The sequence below is a fragment of the Harpia harpyja genome, chromosome 10 (genome assembly GCF_026419915.1).
Source record: "Harpia harpyja isolate bHarHar1 chromosome 10, bHarHar1 primary haplotype, whole genome shotgun sequence".
NCBI classification, from domain to species: Eukaryota; Metazoa; Chordata; class Aves; order Accipitriformes; family Accipitridae; genus Harpia; species Harpia harpyja.
The window spans coordinates 44,098,458-44,123,733 of record NC_068949.1 but is presented as its reverse complement, the minus strand read 5'-3'; the positions used below and the strand labels follow the sequence as shown (position 1 = coordinate 44,123,733).

Below are 25,276 nucleotides of genomic sequence, written 5' to 3'. Positions count from 1 at the left end.
ACAGCTCATAGCACTGGAAAAACAAGAGTGTAGTATGTGTATGAATACAAACAGCAATAAAAACAATGTCCAGGATCAGAGGCTCCTTTCGGCCCGCGCCCCTCGTCTCTTCTCCCTTCCCTCCATAGCTGAGAACCACCTCAGCCCAGGTTAAAATAAATAAATAAAATACTAAGGCAAGAGTCCTCCAGAAGGAAACATTTTCCTGTTCTGATTTACAGCCCACAAATAACAACATTATACATCTCCAGTGAGTGGCAGCTCAGGGGCATGAATAAGTAACTGAGGACAGGCAGAAACCTATTAACAATTTTTTGCTGGAAGAAGACATGCATATAACCACAACAGCCTTCATTCAAACCGACAAAACAAGAACACTGTTAGTTCATTTATTTCAGCCTTTGTCTGTCTTCTCTGTTTAGTTTATAACTTTTCCTGTCCAAAAATTTCCTTCACATAATGGCTCCCTGTGGGCAGGGGATAGGAAGATAAACAGACCAGAAAGACCGACTGCGATGAGTGAAGCAGCTCCTCTGCAGAGCCAGGGAAACGCAGGCTCTGCTTGCAGGTCCTGCAGTCATCTCCACCTAGTGCTCAAGTAAATTGTGAACCATTTGCACAGACTTCAGAATCGTTTTTTCCAGCATAATGCAAACAGAAGCATTAACCCCTGTCCCATCCTGGAGACCAGTGCTGCCAGGTCAGGTCTGCTGCTGTGAACACTCATCTGCAGCCCGGGAGCAGGATCTCCACCGTCAGATCACTGGTAAGAGTTAACAAGTTATTTCCTTCAATTCCCTCTTCTACACCCCCTATAATGCAACTCTACTTCACGAACGTGACAGATTGCATTAAATATTATTTAAAGAATATATTTTTCCATCAGCTAGAGCACCTAAAAAACCTGTTCCAAATGAAATTATACAAGTCAGTGGATAGCAATTTCTATTTTTATTCTCCTCAGAATTTTATCAGTTTGTAAGAAAGGTAACTTCCAGATAAGTACATACAATCTCCCGTTTCTGAGGCATTAAGTTTTATCACAATGGGATTCTCACAATCATCACATACCTCAACAGCAGGCAACATTTAAGTATCACCTTCATCTCCATTCTAGCACAGCCTTGCTTTAGCCCTAACCGTTCCACAATCAATAAGATTCAAGGAACTATTCTGTTGTCTAACGTTGCAGTACAGGAGATGTGACTTTCCCCCCCTTACGATTGCCAATTTTCATTATAAATGTGCTTTGATGCCAAGTTAACCTATAGCCTTTTCTTCCTTCCTGTTGAAGAACAGCTGTGATGCAAATAAACTGTTCCTCTGCCTTAGTGCAGAAGAAATTTCAACTCCTCATATGGAGCCAACTGGAGAGGACTCTTCCTTGGAGACTTGTAAATGTGCAGGAAGGAGGACAGCATCCTCCAGAGACTCACAGTGATGCTTTAAAGAGCAGAAATTGATTCCAAGTTTGTTTTCTGTAACACTGAGGGGATAAATAAAAGCTATTGCGCCCAGGGAGCATTTCATGTTTGCATTTATACAAAGTTTCCTTCATTTGAATATACCGAGTATGTCCTACAGGGACTTGACCTTTTTGCTTGGACACTGCTATCCTAAAACCTTCCCGTAGAAACTTAGAACCACTATTTGCCTAATGTGTGAGACAAAACCTCAAACTTGTATCAGTTTTTTGCTTACTTCAGCTATTCTTCCATACGATTATCTAAAAAGAAATGGTGAACTTCATTCTTCCTGAAGTCATTATTACTACTGGCTCCAGGAGCACGTCAGATGTTCACATTTGAAGACTGGATAAACAACCAGAAATCCAGATGCAAAACAAAAACTACCGGTGGGAGGGTGAAATGAAAACAGATAGATCTCGTTTCAAAAATATGAGATTTCATATGGACTCTCACTATTTTGCAAAGATATGATGAGGAAGGACTTCTACAACACCAAGCTGAAACACATAATGAGCACCAACGTATTTTCTGAGATCTCCAGGAGTTGCTCAAGGCTGAGGACGATGACCAGTACTGCGACTCCTGCCACCTCCAGAGTCCCATAACTTCCAATGCATATATTCACTCTGAAAAAAAATGTGTGAAAGTCCACATAGGACATGTTTTTAAAGTCAAGAGGTAGACTTGACTCTCCATGGGCTCTTCTGCTGCCCCAGTCCCTTCCATTCCTTAAATAGTGGAGAGTTATGCCCAGCTTTTGGCATAGACTGACTATTTTTCCACAAAGAAAACACCCTCTGTGACTTGGTTGCCTTCAAAAGGCTCAAATAACCGAGCCTGTCTGTCAGAGGAACCTTTCCCCCTCCAATACCGGTGGTCAGATAGGCCTACACAGCTGCATTCAACTACAAACACCACAGAGCTAGAAATCAATCCGCTAAGAAAAACCTTTTCTGCTCGTGTGCTCTTCTCTCCCGCTTGCTCCGAGGTTGAAGCTACAGGAGGAACAGAGACGGTGATGGGACCCGGCAGGCAGGTCCACAAACCAGCAACAACGTGAATCGCTCGAGAGACTGACAGGCCACACCAAGAACGACCGTCCACACCGCGGGGATGTGGCAGAAAATCGACGCGCGGTCTCTTGGGTCATGCATATTCCCGTCTGACATCTCCCTGTGGCACGTAAAGTGCCCCTGCTGCAGCCACAGCTTCCAGGGAGATCTGCTTCAGGGGGACAGAAACCGCAGGGCTGCGCTTTTAAATACCTCTGACTGTTCTCGTCCTTCAACCCAAAATTCAGGGCCCTCAGGAAGCCGAGACCTCAGAGCTGTGACCAGTTTAGCAGCTTCTCACGAGCTAAACCACAGCTGGGGCGGAAACCAAAGAGAAGAACCACATCCCAGCCCAGAGACTTCAGAAATGAAATGATGGCACGAATTCTGGAAGATGAGGACTATTACCAAGTCTTCATAAGCGCCTCTAATTACTACAAATTTTTTTTTAATCTTTTTTAGACAACATGCAGAACATCTGAGTCACTTTTACTGATGGCAGCAAACACATCTGTGCGTTTAAGGAAGGATTTTTCTCTCTTCATTCCTCCTGCAGTCACTGTAAGGTGTAGCACCTTTCTGTAGCTCCTCTTCTCCAAAACCTACGTTTGCCAATGAGATTTTTTTCAGCTATGTGGCAAATGCTGTACATGATCATGAAAGAATTTTGACAGCAACTCTTGCCTCTTCTTTTAATGGTCATTTCCTGTCTGACAATTATCCTCGTCCCTTGAGCAGACATGAACAACAGAAATATCTCTGTGTTACCAGGAATGATCACTTTATGCCTCAGTCAAAAACTTAAGGTCCTGCACAAACCATCCCCACCCGGTCAGCATCAGAGACACTCTCAAAATTACATAGCCGAAGTCTCAAAAGGAAACAGCACAGAATGCCACAACATTAGCCAAGGTATCTGTCCCTGTTAGTGTCTTAATACCATGCAATAATATACTCAGTATGTTCACAATACCATGCGTTATTTCACAATATCAGCAGACTTTTTATTTCAAGGGTAGCAGAAGTATTGCTGAAATAGAGTCTGCACAGACTAAGTTGGCTCCTGGCTGGTCCTCGTGAGCCACCAGCAATTGAGGTTAACTCAGCGAGAATATGCAATAAATTTGTTCCATTTGTTATGCAGAAACATTGTAAAAGGAAAATGAAAACCAGCCGAATTTTTTTTTTTAAATGCTAACAGTAAACATGTTATTGAAGACATAAATGGAGAGAGGGTATCCCCCAGGAGATGAACCAAAATGAAGTGTATACACTGCCCAGACACAGCCCACCCATGCGCAATAACAACTGCTCAGCACTCCCAGCAAGAAAGTTGTTCCTTCTCTTGTAAGAATAACCCCAGAAAATGCCCCAAATCTGCTAAATTAAACCTGGACAGCACCAAACTGGACTGTTGTGTTGAAGTGCCATTCAAGTGCTTTCCGTCAGGCTGGAGTGAGGGATGCCTGCCCGCCCCAGGGCATTCAGTTAACATGAAACAACATTTTAAAATAAAGTTTTAACAGACATCTATGGAATAATGCCTGCTAATATTATTCAAGGGTGGAAGGAGAAATGGTTTGGATTCGGGTATCTGGACCACATGGCCATGACATAATTTTAGTCCCTCGAGGATCCAACACTATAACGGTTCCTCGTTAACTGGGATGCAAGTGGAAGATCTGAAATGGTTTTTTAAAGACTTGATCCTACCTGGCCGAAAGCTCATGGGTGGACACTCAAGACAGTCTCAAACAACATCTATCATCTAACCTTATACTCAGTGCTCCCTCTTGCGATGCTATTTACTTGCATAATTTATTTCCCTTTTTTACTTTCTCCTTTACCTTCTGGCAGGACATTGACACTACATTAGCTGGTTTGATTTGTGTTGAGAATTAATTTTTGCTGAACTTTTCAGATACAGTGGTGCACCACCAGCAGATAAGCTCTTCTGGCATTAAGAAAATAACCTGCATCTTAAGTCAAAAAAAAAAAAAAGGGCCGGGGGGAAGCAGAGGCATTTCCAAAATAAGGAAAGCTAGCTGTCCACTCGGAATTTTCTTATATTGCTCAGGAAATCAGGTCAGAAATATTAAAGGCTATTTCAAAATAAAATGCAGTAGTAGAGTCCCAGAGGCCCAATAACAATATCCTTTCCCCATTGTCCTGACTTTGTTTGCTTGGAAACAAATGATTCTAGCATTCCAGAAACTTTATAAACAGGCAATGCCTTGTTTGCCCATTCTTCCTACAGAAAGAGACAACAGCGTAAACGTATTCAATACCTGCTTGCATGCCTTGGGCAAAAATAAAATAAAATGAACAGCTGCCAAACAATCCAGAAGCAACATGGGCTATGAGGATTCGGTACAGAGAAATCTATTTTGGGGCCCAGCAACACTAGGGAATTGCTGCCATAAACATCATCCTTGCTCAATTATTTAACTTTGGTCATAATTAAAATAGACTGAAAAGAACCAAACCGAAAGAAACACACCAACACTGCTGTCCCGACAACCCTGAAATTAATTTTACTACAACAATTACCAATTGCCACTACTTACTACCCCGGTATGGCTTGATTTGATTATGCATTTACCATGACCGAGGTATGAAGCTATTTTAAGGATGCACTATGTCACAATTCATATTACCAAAGAGCGTGTGTTGCAATTAAACAAGAGTTTCCGTATTTAAAGACTCTGATCGAAGAGCAGGCATGTGATGCAATTGTTTATATGTTTCCAGGGAGACCCAAAAAGCTAGAAAACAATAAAGACCTAAAAAGCTAGAAAACACCTGTTGGTTTTAAGAGGTTCCCATGGGAGTTCTTAAACATAGAGTTAGAAATTACACAAATGCCTCTGCAGTTTCTGAGTTTTGTTTCTTTTTGGTCCTGAAAAAAACCAACAGAATCTCTTTAGTACTTTTGAAAATTTATTAGCTACCGCTCAACTGCTGCAAACCCCTAAGTGGCAAATTCTGACAATTCTCAGCAAAAGCAGTATTTCTTCTGATATTCATATGCTGTATCACTCTAACTATTGATTTTAGATGCTGAAACTAGCGCAAAAAGTTCCTCTTTCCTTCTACCTGAGACCACAACAATATTTTGAAACTGCATTTACATTCCATAGATACAATTCATCAATACATATATAATCAATACAGTATTTTTTAAAAAATAAAATAAGACCAATACTACAAGAAATCTTTAAGAAAAGCATTATGCTCTTCTGACCTAATGAGATTTTAAAAAAAATAAAAAAACCTCACTTGTGAGAAAGATGAACATACATAAAACACAGCCATAAGCCCCAGATACTAAAAAGTTGATACCACCTGCCTTTGGCTGAGGGAAGAGGGGACTTCCCTATGCTCCTGCCTTGCCGTTGACAGCATGAAACAAATTGGTGCTGAACACGGTCATTTTTCCCCTCGAGCTTTGTTGCTTCAGTCCCAGAGGAAAATTGTAGTTTCTATGCAGAGATAAAGATTGCTGTCAGCCCCTTGAATCAGACACCGTGAATAGCTGCACTGTTCGGTGCTGTATGACGAGCGAGCTCCAGAGCCAGTCATGTTGCCCAACACAATGGTTATTTGTGGTTCCTCAAGTCAGGGTTGAACAGCAGGCTACTAGACATCAACAGATGTGCTTGTACCACCTCTGGTGAAACATACTCAAAAGAAATACAGTATTTTCTTCAAAAAAAATCAGCTTTTTCATTTCATTCTTGCATTTTGAAGCAACTTTCAGTAACTACCATCAAAGCCACGGAGTGTCTCGAAATGAAAGGCAGTTAGGAAATGTGCTTACCTAAGTGAAAGCTACAGCACAGCCAGATTCAATTCATTAAAAGAATGAGGGCAGATCTTGCTATAAAAAATCATTTTTATGACAAAGCCTTTAACGCATGTAAGGATACATTTGCAAGGTGTTCTTTGGATTCAGGTTCTTCTTACTCAAAGCAGGAACAGGAAAGCTATCACGCCTACCAGCTGCAACTTCTGCCCTACACCTGGTTATACTGAGAAGGTGATGAGCAGCAGAGCCAGGAACTCGCAAGCCCACTCCCACCTTTCAAACCCTGCCCTTCCTGTGCGTTTTTTGTAACCTCGTCCATCTGCCACTCGACCCGGGCATCACCACAGCCCTCTCTTGAACTCACGGTTATCTGTTCTCTTCGTTTTGCCTTTCCCCAAACAGCTCTGTTTCCTGACACAAGCCACCTTCACCCCTGGAAACTAAGCATCAACAGGCTGAAGTTTCACTTCAAGTCTTAAACTCACACCTCATTTTATTCCCATTCAAACTGTCCATGAACTTTGTCTACCAATATTTTATCAGGTTACCATTTTTCTTTGCATACAAGAAATAATACATTAAAAATATTTTAGTGTATTTGTCTTGTTCCATTAGCTTTGCTAAGTTTCTTTCAGCTGTAAGAAGCAATCCCTATATGTATAGACACAAATAGATATAGGAAATGTACATTACCCAACACGAACTCAACCATTTGATCTCCCCATGCTCCCTTCCCTCATCAGAGAGGGACAAGGTAGGACAAGTGTCTTGAGACAAGAAGTGCCCTCAGTACAGGGCAGAAGCCCACAGAATTATCCCTACAGAAGATTCTCTCTAGCAACTAAAGACAGAGCTTAAGTTAAACAGCCTGCTTGTTTAGGGGTACAGTACTGGGGAGTGCACATACCCAAGTTTATAAACTGGGAAATACAAGTTCTCAAATTTCCACTAATATTAAAATAGCAATGTATCTAGGTTCCTAGAGACTTTAGTTATGTGACATTCACAAATAATTTGCCTTTGAAAACACATGAATACATTAATTCTGGAAAAAAACACAGTATTACACAGGACATTTGAGGTTGGCAAGTGTATTAACAGCAGCATGTCCCATATACAGATACAAGTCTGAAAATATACCCAACCATCAAGTTTCCATTCTGATCATGGCAAAAACAGTAGTGTTAAAAAACAACCCGTGTGAATACGTATTTCTCATACACATAAATTCAGTGTTCTGCGTACACAAACACCAAATGACCACTGAGAGGCAGTCGGAGGGCCTGACTCTGCCAGAAGGCAGGGGCACAGCCTCCTTCCACCCCAGCAGCAGCTGGACCTGGTCCCAAACACAGAAAAATCATACAAGTTCACACCCACACACTGTGTAAAAGAACTATTTCTCTGAGAGGCTGCAGAGCATACCTCCTTCTCCTTGCTATGAGAATAACCTGACTACTGGGAGGAACACAGAATATCCCAGCTCCAGTTTTAACTCTGATGCTCCATGTGCGAGGAACTGCGATACAGCACCTATTCTCCACTGAACTTTAACTTGTCCATCTACTTAATAACAGAGCATATGAACCTAAGTATTAAAGTACCATCAAAGAGGCATACCATTCTTTGCAGGACAAGCCTTTTAGGGTTTGGGTGTTCTTAAAAGTATTTTTAGACGTAAAATAGAATACAAACATTTTCCATAAATGTACTTTTATAAAAGGAATGTCTTCAAAGTGATCATAGAATCATAGAATGGTTTGGGTTGGAAGCAACCTTAAAGGTCATCTAGTTCCAACAAGTCCCCTGCCATGGGCAGGGACACCTTCCACCAGACCAGGTTGCTCCAAGCCCCATCCAACCTGGCCTTGAACACTGCCAGGGATGGGGCAGCCACAGCTTCTCTGGGCAACCCATTCCAGCGCCTCACCACCCTCACAGGGAACAACTTCTTCTTTATATCTAACCTAAATCTGCCCTCTTTCAGTGTAAAGCCATTACCCCTTGTCCTATCACTACAGGCCCTTGTAAAAAGTGCCTCCCCATCTCTCTTGTAGCCCCCCTTTAGGCAGTGGAAGGCTGCTCTAAGGTCTCCCCGGAGACTTCTCTTCTCCAGGCTGAACAACCCCAACTCTCTCAGCCTGTCTCCGTAGGAGAGGTGCTCCAGCCCTCTGATCGTCTTCGTGGCCCTCCTCTGGACTCGCTCCACCAGGTCCATGTCCTTCTAATGTGGGGGCCCCAGAGCTGAAGGCAGTGCTGCAGGTGGGGTCTCACCAGAGCGGAGTAGAGGGGCAGAATCCCCTCCCTCGACCTGCTGGTCACGCTTCTTTGGATGCAGCCCAGGGTACGGCTGGCTTTCTGGGCTGCGAGTGCACATTGCCAGGTCATATTCAGTTTTTCATCCGCTAATAACCCCAAGTCCTTCTCCGCAGGGCTGCTCTCGACCCATTCTCCAGCCAGCCTGTATTTGTGCTTGGGCTTGCCCCAACCCACGTGCAGGACCTTGCACTTGGCCTTGCTGCACTTCATGCGGTTGGCACAAGCCCACCTCTCAAGCCTGCCCAGGTCCCTCTGGATGGCATCCCTCCCCTCCAGGGAGCTGACCACACCACACAGCCTGGTGTCGTCGGCAGACTTGCTGAGGGTGCGCTCAATCCCGCTGCCCATGTCGCCAACAAAGATGTTAAACAGTGCTGGACCCAATACCAGCCCCTGAGGAATGCCACCCATCACTGCTCTCCCCTCGGACATCGAGCTGTTGACTGCAACTCTGTAAGCGTGACCATCCAGCCAATTCCTTATCCACCAAGTGGTCCATCCATCAAATCCAGGTCTCTCCAATTTAGAGACAGGGATGTCGTGCAGAACAAGTGTCAGATGCTTCGCACAAGTCCAGGTAGATGATGTGATCCTACCACAAGTTTTACTAACATATCTATTGTATTAGCACATCGTGCAAGTCTGCTGTCCCATTGACCTTGAATCACCAGCCTCTATTTTTTGGCCATAACAAAACACACCTATAGAGAGCAGTAAATGAGGATATGCTATTTTCTGTAATGCAGTTGAAAACCACTTGAACCATGTCAGGCCCTTACTTTGTGTTTGCTACAAAGACGATGCTTCCATTATCAGTCATGCGACAGTTATTACGGGGTTTAACACTGCAGGCGAAAGTGCAGGGATGAGGACGATAACACAGCTATTCACTCCAGGCAGAGTGCACATATTGTGGGGAAGTAACTGTCACGCATCTGAGTCACTGACAGCTTCAGAAACTTATTTTGCGAGCAGCTTAATAAAAATCAAACCTGGTGGATTCAATCAGCGATGAGGATATTCATTCCTTGGATGCAACAAGGGTTGAGAGCAGCGGGACTGCTGCACACCAACACCGTGAAAAACATTACTGCACATTGAGCAATATGTTAAATGAATAAGCAGAAATCCACCAACTTTTCAACATGTCTTTGCATAACATCATCATTTAAGATGTTAAAAGCTGCCCAAAGCACTGTTGGATAGATATGGGGCTGTATAACAGCACAGGACAACAGCACAGTTTATGCTCAGCTGTAAGAGAACAGGAGAGCCTGGAGGTTTTGAAGGAGACTGTTTAGTAGAAGACATTAAATTTAAGAGTTTGAAATATATATAAATTCAGGTACGAAGGCAAAAAAAAGCATATAACACACCTCTGAAAACTGGTACACAGCTGTGAATGCATTTCTAGCTGAAAAATTGACAAAACATTGCTTTCCCCCCGCCCCGGCCCCTTGACAGCTGGGCATATTTCTGCAAACCGCCGTCCGGCAGGATAGTTCCTTCCTTTCCCACGCTCCGGAGCTGGTTCCGATTACAGCTCCCAGCGATGGCAGCGTCCCGTGGGGCAGGCAGCCACAGCCCAGCTTTCGGAATGAGGTACACTGGGGACAAAAGCCCAGGGATGGTCTGTCCCCAAATCACACTGTTTCGTTTATAAGGGGCTGAACAGTTTCTCTCCGGAGGGGACAGATCTCAGCAGACCAGAGCCAGGCTGGACGGGAACAGTGGATTCTTATTTATCTTATTTGTATCTTATTCTTATTACCTTCCAAGAAGCCCAAGATGAGCTTTGTCTCCAAAAATACAGAGTCGCCTGAGGGTCCTACCTTGCCACAAGGGCTAAGGTAAATAAACACCAAAACCAAAAGATTTTTCATTTGCTAATCTATTGCTGGAATACCTTTCACCTCATTTTGCAAGCAGGATAATTTTTCCTTTAAAGAAATAAAAATCACAGCCCTCCCCCAGAGCGAATTTTCTAACATAATCTTTTTTTCTCCCTTCAGCATTTCACAACCAGCCACCTTTAAGTCCAATTTCAATAAAAGTACACAGAGCAAAACTGTCCTTAAAGAACGTCTTCAGCACCAAAGCATCCTGCATAGTATTAACTACTTAACACATTAGCACTGTACGGATGACGGGCAGGCTGAAGATAAACCAGCAGCGATTCCCAGGTTCTGTGCTCTCTTCCTTCTAACAGTCCCTGCATTTCAGTTCTCTTTTATACAGTCCCCAAAGAGGAACAGAAGGTACCTCCATTTCCCACAGAGGCTGACAGCTATGAAAATATCAATCGCACTCAAATGTCAGTTAGAAAGCTCAATGCCCCAAAGAAGTCAGTATATTACCAGGGAACGGTACAGTGCAAGCTGTTTCCAACTTTGCCAGCAGTACTTTCACACCAGTTTTCTCTCCTTCTAAAACACAGAAGATGCCATGGAGGCTCATTCACTGCAGGATCTTTTCTTGCCTTTTTTTTAAAGCAAAAACAACATCAGGAATATAGACGTTACGGCCGCTAAAACTGATGTGAAAGAGCCTGGTAGATGAGGAAGGACTGTATACCAAAAAAAACCCCCAACAATCTAAAAGATATTGTGCACAATTAACCTGCTACAATTTATTATATTTAAATACAACGTTAACGGAGGAGAAAGCAATATGCAGACCCGCTGCTGGGACAGCGGCAGACTGGCAGAACTGAGCCTGACGATGTTAACTGCACACAGAGCTACACTAGACAAAATATGTGATCTCTTTTGGAAGGCATTAAGCTTTCATTTTAAAGAATAAACTGCTAACTAAGGGCCTTTAGAAATGTAAAACACTGTTTACAGAGGAAGTTTTGAGGGTTCAGTGATTTTTCAAGGAAATTATTCAAGTTTCTTCCTCTGAAGATCCTGGTAAATGAGGCCATATTTCAAGGGTTTGATGTAGTACAGCAATCCTCCATCTTTTTCAGTACAAATTAGAACTCAATCAAGTTACATGTACACATAATAAATGGAATAAGTAACTTCTAAATAACTTCTGCAGTTCGGTAGCCAAAGATACTAAGAAAAGAAAAAGTGAAGAACCTGACTGCCAAGAGCTCTTCTGCACATCATTCTATATCCCAGGTCAAGTCATGTTGTGCTCAGGTAAAACAGAGAGCGACTTAAGAGTGGAATAGGCGCAAGTCTCCTTGAAAAATCACACATAATGATAGTGCCAATTATCTCAACACTGCATCTTCCTAAGTTTGTTTCTAATAGTTTAAACTAAGTAATGCAAATAGGTCATTATTTAAATATAGTTCCCTGTTTCCACCTTTTCCCTTCCTCCTCGCCTTCCTAGAAATTTCTAAGTCACTAAAACTTTCTCTCCCCCCAGTTCTGCAAGGAACCAGAGAGGTGCTGGAGGTGGGAGGTTAGCCTGTGAAAAACAGATTAGAATTAATTGTTGTATCTGCGGCCTTGAAATGTGCCCTCAGCTGAGTTTTTAATTTGGCTTTTCAATATTGATCAGCACATGTGTAATTTAAAAGCAATTTGAAGCAGCAAGCTAGGTAGTTTGACTTAAAATTAATGAGCTTTTGACAACTGCAAACAAAATGATAATGTGAACCCATTTAAACTCATCCCTATATTTAACAGGGAAAGTATATATCATTTTAACTTGGTTATACAAAGGCTTTTATTCTGCAATAGGAAAGCTATTTCACCACAGTCTTGCTCTCAGAAGCAATTTGCAAACTTTGCCCAATTGTACAAGATTAGTGGAAACACAGGCAGCAGATAAAATATTTAATTACTCATTAATATTAATTTAAGTCACATTGTGCAGTATGATTAAATGCATTCATGAAACCCAAATCTAAATAAAAAAAAAAAACTCAGAAAGCACCCAAGACATCTAAACCTGTAGAACACAGGATACAAACATTATTCCTTGCTTGTTCAAATCAACAGCCTGCTACTCATGAAAAAGCACGACACTGTAGCTCAAGCAATACACAGCATATTACAGCAGAAACTAAGGCTAGGAATGCAAAGAAAAATAATCATCAAAGGACGAACAGCAAAGATGACAAGATTAAAGGGCAAAAGACCACAAAAATGGAATTTACTAAAAGAAATACTATGCAAGGTGAAGGAAGCGTTAATAGATATATTTGTCTCGGACAAGATTGTTTTTTGTTTGCTTGTTTATTTTTTAATTTGCACTGTTAGTTTGGAATTCAGTTGAGAAACAGCTACAGGTAAAGAAATCGGCATGTTCAGCAATAAGATCTGTTAGGAAAAACATAATTTTAAGTATGCTTTGAAAGGTTCACACCATTCTAACCAGAGTCTTACAGTATTGGAAATCTAAAAATTGCAATTGAAGCACACTAGGAATGAGAGCAGACCTAGCACTACTCAGGCAAATGAGACAAGAAAGTATTCTAATAAGTTATGGTAAATTCTCTGCAGATTTCACACACAGATATGCTTACAAATTGCCACATTATACCAAAAATAAATTAAAAGGCAGAAAGGTTGGTTGAAAAGTGAATTGCCCCTCTAAGAAACAAATTAAAATGCATACCATGTAGTAGTGAAAACTGCTCTGAAGCTAAAGAACTACAGCTCTAGGTAAGGAAATATTTACAGATCCTTTATCAAACACACTGAAAACAAGAGGGTCTTTAACCACAAATTCTCATCGTTGACTTCAAGTCATGGTTACGTGGGCTTTCTCTCATTCGCCAAAGAGTTATCTTTTGTTTCTGATAAAAATTTGCATTCAAAGAACCAAGGGAGGTAACAAATTATGGGAGTAAATGCCAAGATAAAAGAAGACCTAGCATGAAGCTCATGGAGTACGGTCCCACCCTTGGGAATACAGACACAGGACACGAGCAGACCATGGGGCACCATGACCTCTAGGTTGCAAGACCACAGGCCAGGGAAGTACTAGCTCTATACGACCAACCAAACTATTCTGTCCTCGTTAGAATCCACATTACACCACGTCCACAGGAAAGTAATGTTTAAAAGCATCGTGCTCCCACAATTCAGCTCAGTCTGGTTATGCTGGCCGATAATCAAAATTACTCTGCTAGTTTTCCATCAGTCCCTTGCAAGGGATACCGTCATGAACTACGGCAGTGCTCCATCTTAGCTAAGCTTTCTTTAAAAGCTATTTCAGATGAAAGAGATATTGATTTTACTGAAGAGGAAGAAAATGCAAGAACCACAACAATTAAAGAAACGCCCAACCATCCAGAAACCTGAAACCAATTGGTCTCAAAAGAGTAACATCTTGTCATGAATGTGGAGTTGCATATTTCATTCTGAATTATCCTCTAGTGCCTCCAGAGCAACAAAACCTAGAAGTAGGGGGAGACCTCTTAGTCCTTCTAACTCCCTTGCTGTGGCAGAAAAGTTTATCCTCCAGCTTATCTAATTATTTCGTCCTGATCTTTTTAAGTGACATGAGTAACACACTTTTCACTTGCTTCCCTTGTAAATCTTCTGCTATTTGCTTTTTCTTAAAAATTCATAGTATTATTGACCCAAAGCCTTTTTGAGACTGCATTCTTCCTGGTGATTCTTGATGTTGCCGCATCCTTGTTTGTGTGTGTTATCTTCCGTGAACAGCAGCGCGATTGGTGCAGCTTCATCCAGCTGCTGGGGCACCCTAGCTCTCCTGCATGAAATAGCTGCCTCAACAGCAATAATCCAAAACCTGTCACTTCCATCACTCACATTTTTTTTTTTTAGTTTGTATCTCATCTCACCTCTACCTGATTTACAGTTTTGTTTTTTGGTTTTACCTGCTCGGATCTCTCATTCTTACCAAAAATTACTACTTTACATGAGAAAATCTCTGATAACCTAAGTTTTCAGGACTGAGCCCTTTTTCCTTTTTACAGCAGGGATAAAAGGGATAGAAAAACCCACGACTGAGTTGTGCCACATTTTCCAGTGACAGTAAGCTGTCATTGCAATCATCAAACCACTCCAACAAATTTCTTTCCAGTTTTATTTCTTCCCTTAGCCAGGAAACACCTTTGAACACAGATACATCACTGCTGCGTGGGCAAGCGCTAGATCTCTGCGACCAGCTTTTTACTTTGCCACTCCAACAGTGAGTCACTAGCCAGGAGTCAAAGGGAAAAGGGCATTTTTAGGGCATCGCTGTGCGATGGGAGATGTACTCGGTGAGCAGCGGACGGGGCTGAGCAGAGGCAGCTCCCCCCGTGCCCGACAGCCACGGCACCAGGCAGGGCAAGGGCTCCCGTGTCTGTGCCACGGGTGCCAGGACAGACTGCCTCTTGCCCCCACGCTCATTGCCAAGACCAGGAGGACAGAAAACAGCAGCCTTTAATGCTACGCTTGTTCAGGGAGCTGTTTCACTGGAGATAATTGGCTGGCTGGCTTACTTAGGAAGAAAAATCTGAGCACACTGCAATCAAAATACAGTCCAACAGCATCACCCTCTCCCATCAGCAAGAAAATCTCCCATCTATTCTTCCATTTCCCAGAGGCATCCTCTGCAGACAACACAGAGGATTTTGGCAGGTAAAAGGATATCATTGATGGAATTATTATACCTGCAGTAAGTCAACTGAATTAAAAAGCACAACACTGTGCACATGCCTTAAAAATATGTTCCATGTTGTGAATAACTCAAAAATAAATCCTGTACAAATACTTCAATAAATTGCTGCTGCTGAGCTCCTTCTAATCTCTGTCTTACCAGTATCTCATTTCAGCTCTGGCTTACACAAGTTTTCTGGTCTGTTGTACATCTATCTTTTAAAGATATCTATCTACATTGCAGCAAAAAGTTTGGAATAAATACAGGCACTTTTTTTTTTTTTTTAAATATTAACCCTTACAGCATTTGGGATTATACAATACATACTGTTATCAGGCAGGACAAAGACTACACCTGGATGAAACCTTGTGCAGAGGGCATAGGCAACGAGGAAAAAAAAAAAAAAAAAAGAGATTACAGTTAAAAAGGATGCAGAAAGCCTGTGCAGAGCAGCCTGGTGGCTACAGCCACTTTTCATTCAGCTTGAATTCTGCTGCATCACATCGCAAATCAGTTCAAGCAATATCTGAATCATTCCCTAAGACAGCTCTCAACCCATAAAACATGGATCACATACAGGGTACACATAAACAACGCTCCACAAAGAATATGTAATTCAGAACTCTTTAATAATGTATCAATTCAATTTACAATACTTTCGATTACAGGGCACCAAATTGTATTTTAGGTTACAGAGGGATTTTGTTTTCATTAATATTGTATCAAGAAATCAATAATGAAATGCCTATCAAGAAACAAAGAGCTGCTCACTGCAGGCATCACAACGGCAGCCCTCAGGTTTAGCCCCTCCGCTGCTGCTTCCCAGGCCGTGAGGATGCAGCGCTGGGAAGCTGCAGCATCCCAGCGTGTACTGGATGTGGAGCAAGTAACCAAATTTAAGTTTGCATAGATTATTCACCGGGAACACCGCATTGTGCTGGTTTTACTACACTATTTATATATGAATTTAAAAAAACCATTTCCTTGAAATGCAGCGTACAGCTTACATTCCAGGATCGGGTAAACCGCGTAGTTACCTCTAAACTCACACATGACGATTACAGTAACAGGGCCTCCATTTTAAACAAGCAGCAATTTCTCATGCAGCTCTCAATCTACTTTGAATGCACCACTCTTGCTAATCCTGACAAAACTCCTAAGAGCCCTTTACACCTTTCAGTAAACTCAAACATTTAACTGTATACTCAGCAATCTCTTCACCTTGCCCCCTATTTCTACGTTTTACATAAAAATTAAAACGCCAGCATCATCCTCCCAAAACAAGAAGTTTGACTGCGGGCTCCTCGGCTCGCAAGTTTGACTCGCAGGGTGCAGGTCGCTGGTGCTTTCCCCATTCTCGGCAGGAACGAGACCCCAGCCTGCCCTCACCTCTGCTCCACGCAGAGATCAGCCACCACCGCTCAGCCGGTCCCTTCTTACTAACCCCCCCGACACCAATGGAATAGCACCTGCTAGCAAAAACATCCGTTATCTTGCCAACTGCTTTTGCTGAGAATTTTCAGGGTACTTCCAGATACAGAGCCACTCACCTTAATGTTTCTATGTAAAGGCAAGTTTTTTCCACTAAAGCATCTTCATTCATCGCTGATGGCCTTCAAGTGCTCTGATACAACCTTCAGACACAGGATCTCCACCTGGTGTTAAGCCCTGCCATAAATCTATGCTGAAGAGTATTTTGGAGACTAAAATACAATGTCACATTTACAGAATGACAATATCATTCAAAGCAGGTACAAACATCATCCTCAGGTTCTCTATATAACTGAACAATTTCACCTGCAGAACCTCCCAGTCCTTCAGCAAGCAGGGCGGACTGTGCTCACACCAGTAAGGCAAACATTCAGCATTCCTTTTTAGCTTTCTCTTTTTCATCCTACACAGCATTCAACACTTGCCTTGGCTCTTTTTTGTTCTTCACTACAGTACGACTGACCTGCTCCAAAATCTTGGCGAACAAATTTACATGACATCATCAAACATGAAGAAGCATATAAGCGCTTCGCCGATACCATGCGTAGCTGGCTTCTCAGAAATCTCCAAGGACATCTGTGACAAAGCAGCACTGCACCGCAGACTTCCTACAGCTCTTTTTCATTTTGCAGTTTGTCAACCTATGTCCACCTGTTTTTCTTCATATAACCTCTTAAATGAAAGAGAAAAAGGTCACCAAGTACACCGGTCAAAGTACTCCTATAACATGCTCTAAAACTAGTTCAGTTAATAACACAGCTCTGCAGCTTTGGTCCATAAACCAATGGCTCCAAAAAACCAACTTATGGCACAACTTCTCTTACAGAAGAATCAAAAAGCACATGACTGGCACAGTGCGAGGCAGGGGTCTTGCAATCAATGGTTTGTTTAATGAGTGCAACTTTTGCTATAATGAAGCACACACTATCCTCTGAGAAAGATGCCAAGAAAATACTTCAAACTTCAAAAACCCCATAAGCCACCGCTGCCACCTTCCAGTTGGGAACACACAAGAGCCCACTTAACCTGTGGAACGCAAGGACCACAGCTCTGCCTACCCTCTGCTTCAGCTTCACGAGAACCCGCATGGAAGAGGAAGGTCTTACACAGACCTTGAACCTGCAGAGCTCCTGAAACATCATCTTCCAGCTTCCCATAATTTCAGCCCACATGGTGCATTCCTGCCATTGCCCAGGCCGTATAATCCGGGAGCTGGGAATGCAATGGAGGGTGGGGGAAGAAAAATAAGACAAAGAAAAACAGGGATTCAGAACAGCTGTTCCGGCAGAGGCCAGCCCTTAACTCCCATAGATGAAAAACCTTGATTGAGCCAGGTAAGACAGATTAACATCAACACATGAAGTAGAAAAGAAGAGAGAAAGCAAGACACAAAAGCAAACTAGGACCCAAAGATGCTAAAACTACCCCCTTTGCACCCGCACTTCACAGGCTGAGGATAAATTACTGGAGTCCAAACAGCATCATGATACTACTTTGAGGTACATAAAGATGTCTGGTTTTATTAAAGGTGTCAGGGGCATAGGAAGCTTTTAAACTAGGAATTCAGTTTTTCTTTTACTTGGAAGAATGTACTAAATGCATTTAAGGAATACAGAGTATGTTAGTCAAAGCACGGCAAGCAAGGATGGCTGGTGTAACACAGCTCCTATGTAATTCTTTTATTTGTGAGCAAAGAGCAAATTAAAGGAGTCAAACACTACGCCCACACCATTTTGTTTCTTGCATTATTTTCTTTCCCTTCTTCCCCCACATTTCTAAAACAACAGGTTTTATCACTTGAGAAAACATACATTTTTAGGGTAAATCCCCTCACTCCCCCTAACGCAGAGCCCCCATACATGATGTCTGCATCCACACCAGCACGGTCCCGCTCGTCTCGGAGACCTCCGGATGGTCTCTGCTCGTCTCACCTCCATCCGTACCACCTTTCTCTCTCGGGGCACAAGTGCCACCACCCCAGCACAAAGCAGACGCAGGCTGCCCTGCAAGCCCCCCCGCGCCATCAACAGTAATTAGAGATCGTTACTCTCGGTAGGGACTCCTCTCCTCAAGGCCCAACTTCTACCGCCAGCAAGAAGACGACGGGGCCGGTGCCACCAGACCACCTGCATCTTCCCACATCGAGACTTAAAATGGTTTTAGTTTGTTACCCAGCAAAGCTAACTGGGAACTTAACGTGCCTCCTGGGTGAGGAGAGCACATTATAGCCACATAAAAAACTCTTTTAAATGACATCGAGTTTCCAGCTGAATGTCATTAATGTTCATCAAAAGGGGTTTTTTGTTTGGTTGTTTTTTCGTTTGTTTGTTTTACAAGCCCCAGAGCGCAACATGCCCAGAAGCTAAGATTGCCATGCACATAATAAATATTTTTCAATTCTCAGCCTCTTTATTTCTACTTCCCAAGTCTTCTCATAGACCTTGTAACATCTTAGGAAAAAAAGCTCAATAAGCGATGTCATTTCTTTTAACTCAGCAGTCTCTACCCCACACAAATCAGACACAGGCAGCGGTTTAGAAGCTATGCAGCTGAACGCACAGCAAATCACCTCATTCTATGGAAATATGCCGCAAGGAGAGGAACCTCACAGAAAAAGTAAAAAAGAAAAAATTAAGAGACGCCCTTACCCAATTAAAAAACACTGTTCAATCTCACAGCAGATACCCAGTAACACTTTCTACAACCCACGATAAAAGTGCAAAAAAAAAATCCAACGATGGGAGACAGTTAATAGCTGTCTTTGCATTATCTTTGTGAGGTTTGTCATTATTTTTCCCAGTATTTTAAACAAAACCATAAGCAGGGAGGGGAAAAAAGCCACAACACCTTTGGTTTTGGAAGTAATAAATTCAATATTTTCCATGAAAGCCTCAGTAGATTTCTCACTCGCAGCCTGTATAAGGAAAACACAAAGTTTTGCCACCAGCTGCAGGATTTACACCTACCTCCACACAACCAGGTGCTTTCCTTGTCAGAGGCCCTGGGGAGCCGGGACCCTCGCCGTGCCCGACGGCTCTGCCACAGGGAAGGGGCCACCGGAGAGCGCGGAGGTGGCACGGGCGGCAGCACCGACGCCGGTTCCTCCGGTGACCCCCATTTGGTGCCGAATCACAGCGTTTGCCAGGGCACCGCGCTGTCGGCAGCGTGAACCGGCCAGCCAATGTAAAAGCAAACCAATAAAAGGCATAAATGGAAACGCAGGGGTTTTAAACGACGCTAATCTTGCCCAAGGGAGAGTAAAAGAGTTTGTACGCAGCCATGTCGCTGCCTCGGTCACTGGTCCTGTACATCCGAGCACAGCATGTACCCACAGCCCCGCTCGCCTCCGAAAAAGCTGGATGAAAACGGCGTGGATGCGCTGACGGGAGATAGACAAACAGCTTTTTAAAGCTGAAGTTCACAGGCGAGACCCATCTTTTGGGGCCGGGGAAGAGCCTGACAGCCCAGACACCACGCTTCCCAGTTGGGCGGCGTGGAGGCGAGTTAACAGGGATGCCCGTCAGCGGGACGCCCAACGCTCGGCCGTACCCTCGGCCCCCACGCTATCGCCCGTGGGTCCCGCATCGCCCCAAAACCCACCCCGGTGTAACAGCCCCCCCCGTTCCCCAGCGAGGAGGCAGCCGGCTGCCTCGCCTCGACACGGGGGTGCCCGCTGCCCCCCTCGGCTCCCACGGGAACGCACCCATCCCTCCGGCCTCTCCAGTGGGTTAGCCAGCACGGCGGTACTTCCCGAGGACGGGCATCCCACGGAGAAAAGGGACACGCGTGTCCCCGCCCGCCTCGGGGACAGCCCCGCGGGGCGAACACGGCCCCGCAGCGGGGGTCGGGGGGGGGGGGGGCCGGCTGCGGCAGCCCTGCGGGAAGGATGAACGCAAAGCCCCGATCGCTTCCCGACGCGAACCCAGGGACGGGCCCGGCCTCCCGCGGGGCGCCGAGGGCATCGCCCGCCCGCCCGCCTCTCCAACACCCGGCGGCGGGGACCGGGCTCTCTGTCCCCCGGCACCTGCACGGCGGCCGGCGAGCAGCCAGCCCGGCTCCCCGCTCCGCCAGCACCCACCGACGGCGGCAGCCCCAACACCCCCCCCCTCCGCCTTCCGCGCCCGCCGCCCCCCCATCCCGCTGACCCGCGGGTCCTTCCCCGCCTATCCTTCCCTCACAGCCGCGCCGGCTCCGCTCCGCTCACCTCACCGGCTCCCCGCTTCCCTGGCGGCGGCTCCGCGGGGCCCCTGTCGGCGCCCCCCGCGGACCGGCCGCGGGACGCCCAGGCGGTCTCCGGCCCGAGGCGGTGGGTAGAGGCGGCGGCAGCCAGGCAGGAAATTTCCCTTCGCCGCCGCCGCCGCCTCCCTCCTCCTCCTCCTCCTCCTCCTCCTCCTCCCCTCAGCGCCGCGGCGGCGGCGGGAGCGGAGCCGCCTGGCGGACACCGCCCGCAGCGGCAGTGGCGGGAACGGGGAGGCCGGGGCCTGAGGGCCGGGAGCGGGCCCGGGCGGCCGAGGGGAACCGCCACCGCCACCTCAGCGTCCTCGACCGCAGCTGGGCTGCGCAGCGGCGGGTGTTCAGTCAGGACTCCCTGCCGCCGAGGAGGGTTTGGTCTGCGGGGTGACCAGGTTAACACCGAAGTTAATAAACGGGGCTCCGCTCTCTGGCACGGTCGCGGCTAACTACTCCGCCGGCCAAAAATACGTCAGGAGGCTGACCTGCTATCCGTCCATGTCGGACGTGCCTCGGTTCTTCTTGTGCTTTCAACAGGGGCCCGCGCGGGAGGACGAGGGCCCCGGGGCGGTTGGAGTTCTCCTTGGGCGGCAAGGGCGAGGGTTGGGCGTCCTCGCTTTCCCGAGGGGCGACCCAGCTTCGGAGGGATCCGAGGGTCCTCCGCCAGGATCAGGCAGCCTCCGAGGATCCTTCCCCACCGTTAACGTGCCGCCACGCCGCCGGCGCTGGGGTTGGAAGGGACGAGTCCGAGGCCTTTTGCACCCACCTCCCCCTTCCAAGAAACCTCCGCGGCGGCTTGGGCTGCACGGGGCCGATGAATCAGGCCGGTGAAACCCAGAATAGAAACGTCAGGCTGAAAAGTAGGGCAGGGAGGAGGGGATTACTGGAGGAAAGGTGAGAATCGGGGAGGCTGAAGGCACGTCTTGCTTTCCTTTGTCTCCACTCCCTAGGATATACCACCTCTCGCGGAACAAGGAAAGTCTCCCTGCCGAAGAAATCTCTCCTCCAGGAGGGATCCGAGGATACGTTGCTTTCAAAAACCCGTCTCCGCACACGCCGTGTTTATTTTAAGCGTACCAAAGGATGTCAGACAATTAGGGGGGTTTTATGAAAAGACCATCGAAACAAAATATTAGAACATCTGTGAATATTTGTGTCTTCTGCGGAAAACTTAATCAGAGCCTAATTATGTCCCTTTGGCATCGTGTTGACTAGGAAACGGCAATTTAGTAGAAGGCTAAAATTCTTCAGCAGACATGGCAGTGCGAATGGGCACAGTACCAGGAAGGCGTTTGATTTTAATGAACGTGTTTGTAGATCAAATGGCTGCAAGTCAGCAATTTTCTCGCTAGTAACCATTTGCAAGAAATTGTATATTAATTTAAATGACTGCTTGTACCCGAGCAATACAATAAATGGCATTATTATACACGTTGGATAAAATTACTACGTTTTCTATTAGTGCAGAAATTAAAAGTACAATTATACAGTGGTTCCAAAATTAATTAGTCGTGAGAAAGAAATGCGAAGCCAAGTTGTACGAAAAAGAACCAAAGAAAATGCACATTATGGTTACTAGTACATTATTTGGGGGAAGAGATTTTCTGTAGATAAGGGCAACATCTAAATAAATCGTACAATTGCAAAATAAGGTTGTGAAAGAAACTTCATCCAATCTTTCTTGCTCCAGCACCCTATACTCAAGTCCTAAATATAACTGTTGATACAGCATGGCAGAAATTTACCCTTGCTAATCCACATCAGTGTTCCTAGCTCTGCTTTCTTGCAGTCATGTCCAGGATACTTCTAAGCCTGGGTTTATGCTGCTGATGTGTTTCAGGATACGCTAATGAGCTGGACTCAACAGGAGCGAGTAAGCCTGAGGCTGATTTTATCTTCAGTTGTTGGCTAGAGAAAAACAGCATAGTATGATGTTCTCTGATATAGTGCTTTATCCGGCAAACTAGATTAGTACTCCACAAAGTCTAGGAGCTGGGGATCAAGGTCTGAAGAGAATTTATGCTGGTAAGAAAGGGGAGAGAACGAAAAATGAAGCTGCTGTGGGATTTGAAGCAATTTAGCTACATTGACAGAGCTTACTTGCTTCACCAGAAAATAAATTTAAGAAATTGGAAGACTGAAACGCTGTAGCAAAAATGAGATAACAACAGGTCGATGTCCGCGTGTTTAGCCCAACAGAGCTCCAACAGCGGCTTTTCTTTGTCCAACTCGCAGTCCACTGGTCATCTGTCTTTTCCTCTCTTTCCATCACAAATCAAATACATTCTTAGAAATGTCAGCTCTTTGGCAACTGTTTCACCTTTGCTTCCAATTTGCCGGAGGAGCTGCAGGATCTCCAACAGCTTCTGGCAGGACCCAGCACCCGCATCCCTTGTTTCGCACCGTGGAAGTAATGTTATTCCAGTAGAAGCGGTGGAAACTTTCCCATGAGCAATTATAGTCACTTTGCTACTCTCTGTTACAAAAAGTATCTGCTGCTTCAAGCTCAAGAAATACACGATAGGAAATAGGCAATATTTGAACACCAAAAATTTATTTCAGGTATTCCAGCATGATAGTGAACCTGATAGCACCAGGTAAGGTAAAATTATGTTGTCGGCTTGCTGTACTGTGCCTGTAAACCCAAAAGACAATAATGCGTGGTCACAGCCTTGAGAGAAAGAGTTTCAAGGAGGAGCATGTACAGTCTTGTTAAAGCATACGATACCGAGTATAATCCTACCACTTCCCTTCACTTAGGCAAAAGATCTCCAAATATTTACCAGGCTTCCATATTTACTGGGAAATGGCCACTATACCCTTGGCAGCAGCACGGTAGATCTCTCTCTTTACTGATACACTGGAACACAAATTGTAAATGTACTGAAGAAGTTAGTTAGAAAATCGGAGGCAGCACAGGAAATAACACAGACATGTGGTTTGTGTAGCTGCAAATATACCTCAGCCTAAAAATACAGGAAAAACTCCTTAAAGTACAGATAATTGGGCAAAAGCATGAGAATATGTAACATCCTAGAAGTAGCTAATTTAATGACTTCAAAGAGGTATTTGTCTAAGATTTTTACATTTAGAATCTAAAATTATGAGTATCAAGGAATATATTTAAGTATTCAAGATGACATATCTTTATAATTGTTACAGAAACTGCGCTAAATGAAAGCCTGCCCTGCCAGCTCTTCTCTCCATCTCTACCTCCAGGGTTTGTTCTAAACATTACAAACCTTGACACAGCTTCAAAACCACATTTTGTTAAACTGAAATTATTGCAAAGGCCATATTTTCTGCTTCTTACAAGGCCAGAAGGCTTTTTTTCCCCACTCTTCAATGAACTGTACTTGACTGCTCAGCTTGCACTATTCAGCCATGAATGACAGCACCTTTTTAACGCCTAAATGCATTATTTTAAAGTTTTGCAAGTCATCTTTTGAGGTCTGGACATCTTAGAGGCTTTAGTGGAGCTCAGCTGTTTTGGTAACTGCAGTCACTGACCTTCAGGGCTAAAGAAAAACAGAAAACATCTCTATGCATTCAAAATTCTATTTTAAGACTTTTTATTTTACCAGAATGGCCTATGCTGTTCTGTTCAAACCCCCCATTTTACAGCTTGGAAATGGAGAGAAACAGGATGAGCGAGAAGTCAGACGTTCAGTGAGCTGCTACCGAGGCACAGCTCTCCTTCACCTGTCTTGGCATCTGCTGTGCGAGAAGTTTCAGAAGATAAACTTCCCAATGGAAGAATTAATTTCTTATCAAAACTTAAAGTTGGCTAATTTCTTAGTCTCAAGATTTTCGAGAAAAGGCAATTTCAAGGGCTGCCCCTGCAGCCGCCACGCGAGGCAAGTGCGTTCCCGTTTGGGAAGGAGCGCTCATGGCAAGCAGAGGAGATGCTGAATGTGGCTTTTCTTCCTCTACCAAGATCAGGCATATTTGGCCATCACCTCTTCAGGTGTTGGAGTAAATATATATATATATATATACAGTAAATACTGTAAATATATTCTGGAGTAGCACAGGTTGTGCCTCAAGATACCAGAACAAACACCGGCTAGCTTACTCAGATGGTAAAACTGAGGAGTGCTCTTGCCGCAGGCAATCGTTTTAACACAGGATTTTGCTCATCGCGTTTGCATTGGTACCAGTGTGGTGGCTTTGGGATCTTCCACCTTTTTTTCTTTCAAGATGGAAACCAGCAGTCACCGTTCCTGCTGACCGCTCATGTGAAAGGATGCTGCTCTGGAGGGGCTGGTGGCAGCGCAATATTCCGGCTGTCGCTCCAATACTAACCAATATACTCCAGCATCAGAGCTCAG

The 25,276-nt window shown here is 44.6% G+C and overlaps 1 protein-coding gene across 4 annotated transcripts in view; it reads right to left on the bottom strand.

Annotated features, from left to right (window-relative positions):
- PTPRE (protein tyrosine phosphatase receptor type E) overlaps positions 1 to 20,929 on the bottom strand; it is a 121,716-nt gene extending 100,787 nt beyond the window's left edge. Inside the window, exon 1 of one of the 4 annotated variants that reach the window (XM_052799513.1) lies at positions 20,920 to 20,929. Coding sequence is in view for 1 of the 4 variants with exons in the window: in XM_052799510.1 (XP_052655470.1) it covers positions 5,871 to 5,926 (56 nt within the window). In the remaining 3 variants the exon portion in view is untranslated. Of the gene's footprint in view, positions 1 to 5,866; positions 6,031 to 19,681; positions 19,833 to 20,919 lie in introns of those variants that run through there. The other 3 variants (XM_052799512.1, XM_052799510.1, XM_052799511.1) reach the window with 3 other exon arrangements.
- Positions 20,930 to 25,276: the final 4,347 nt, after the last annotated feature.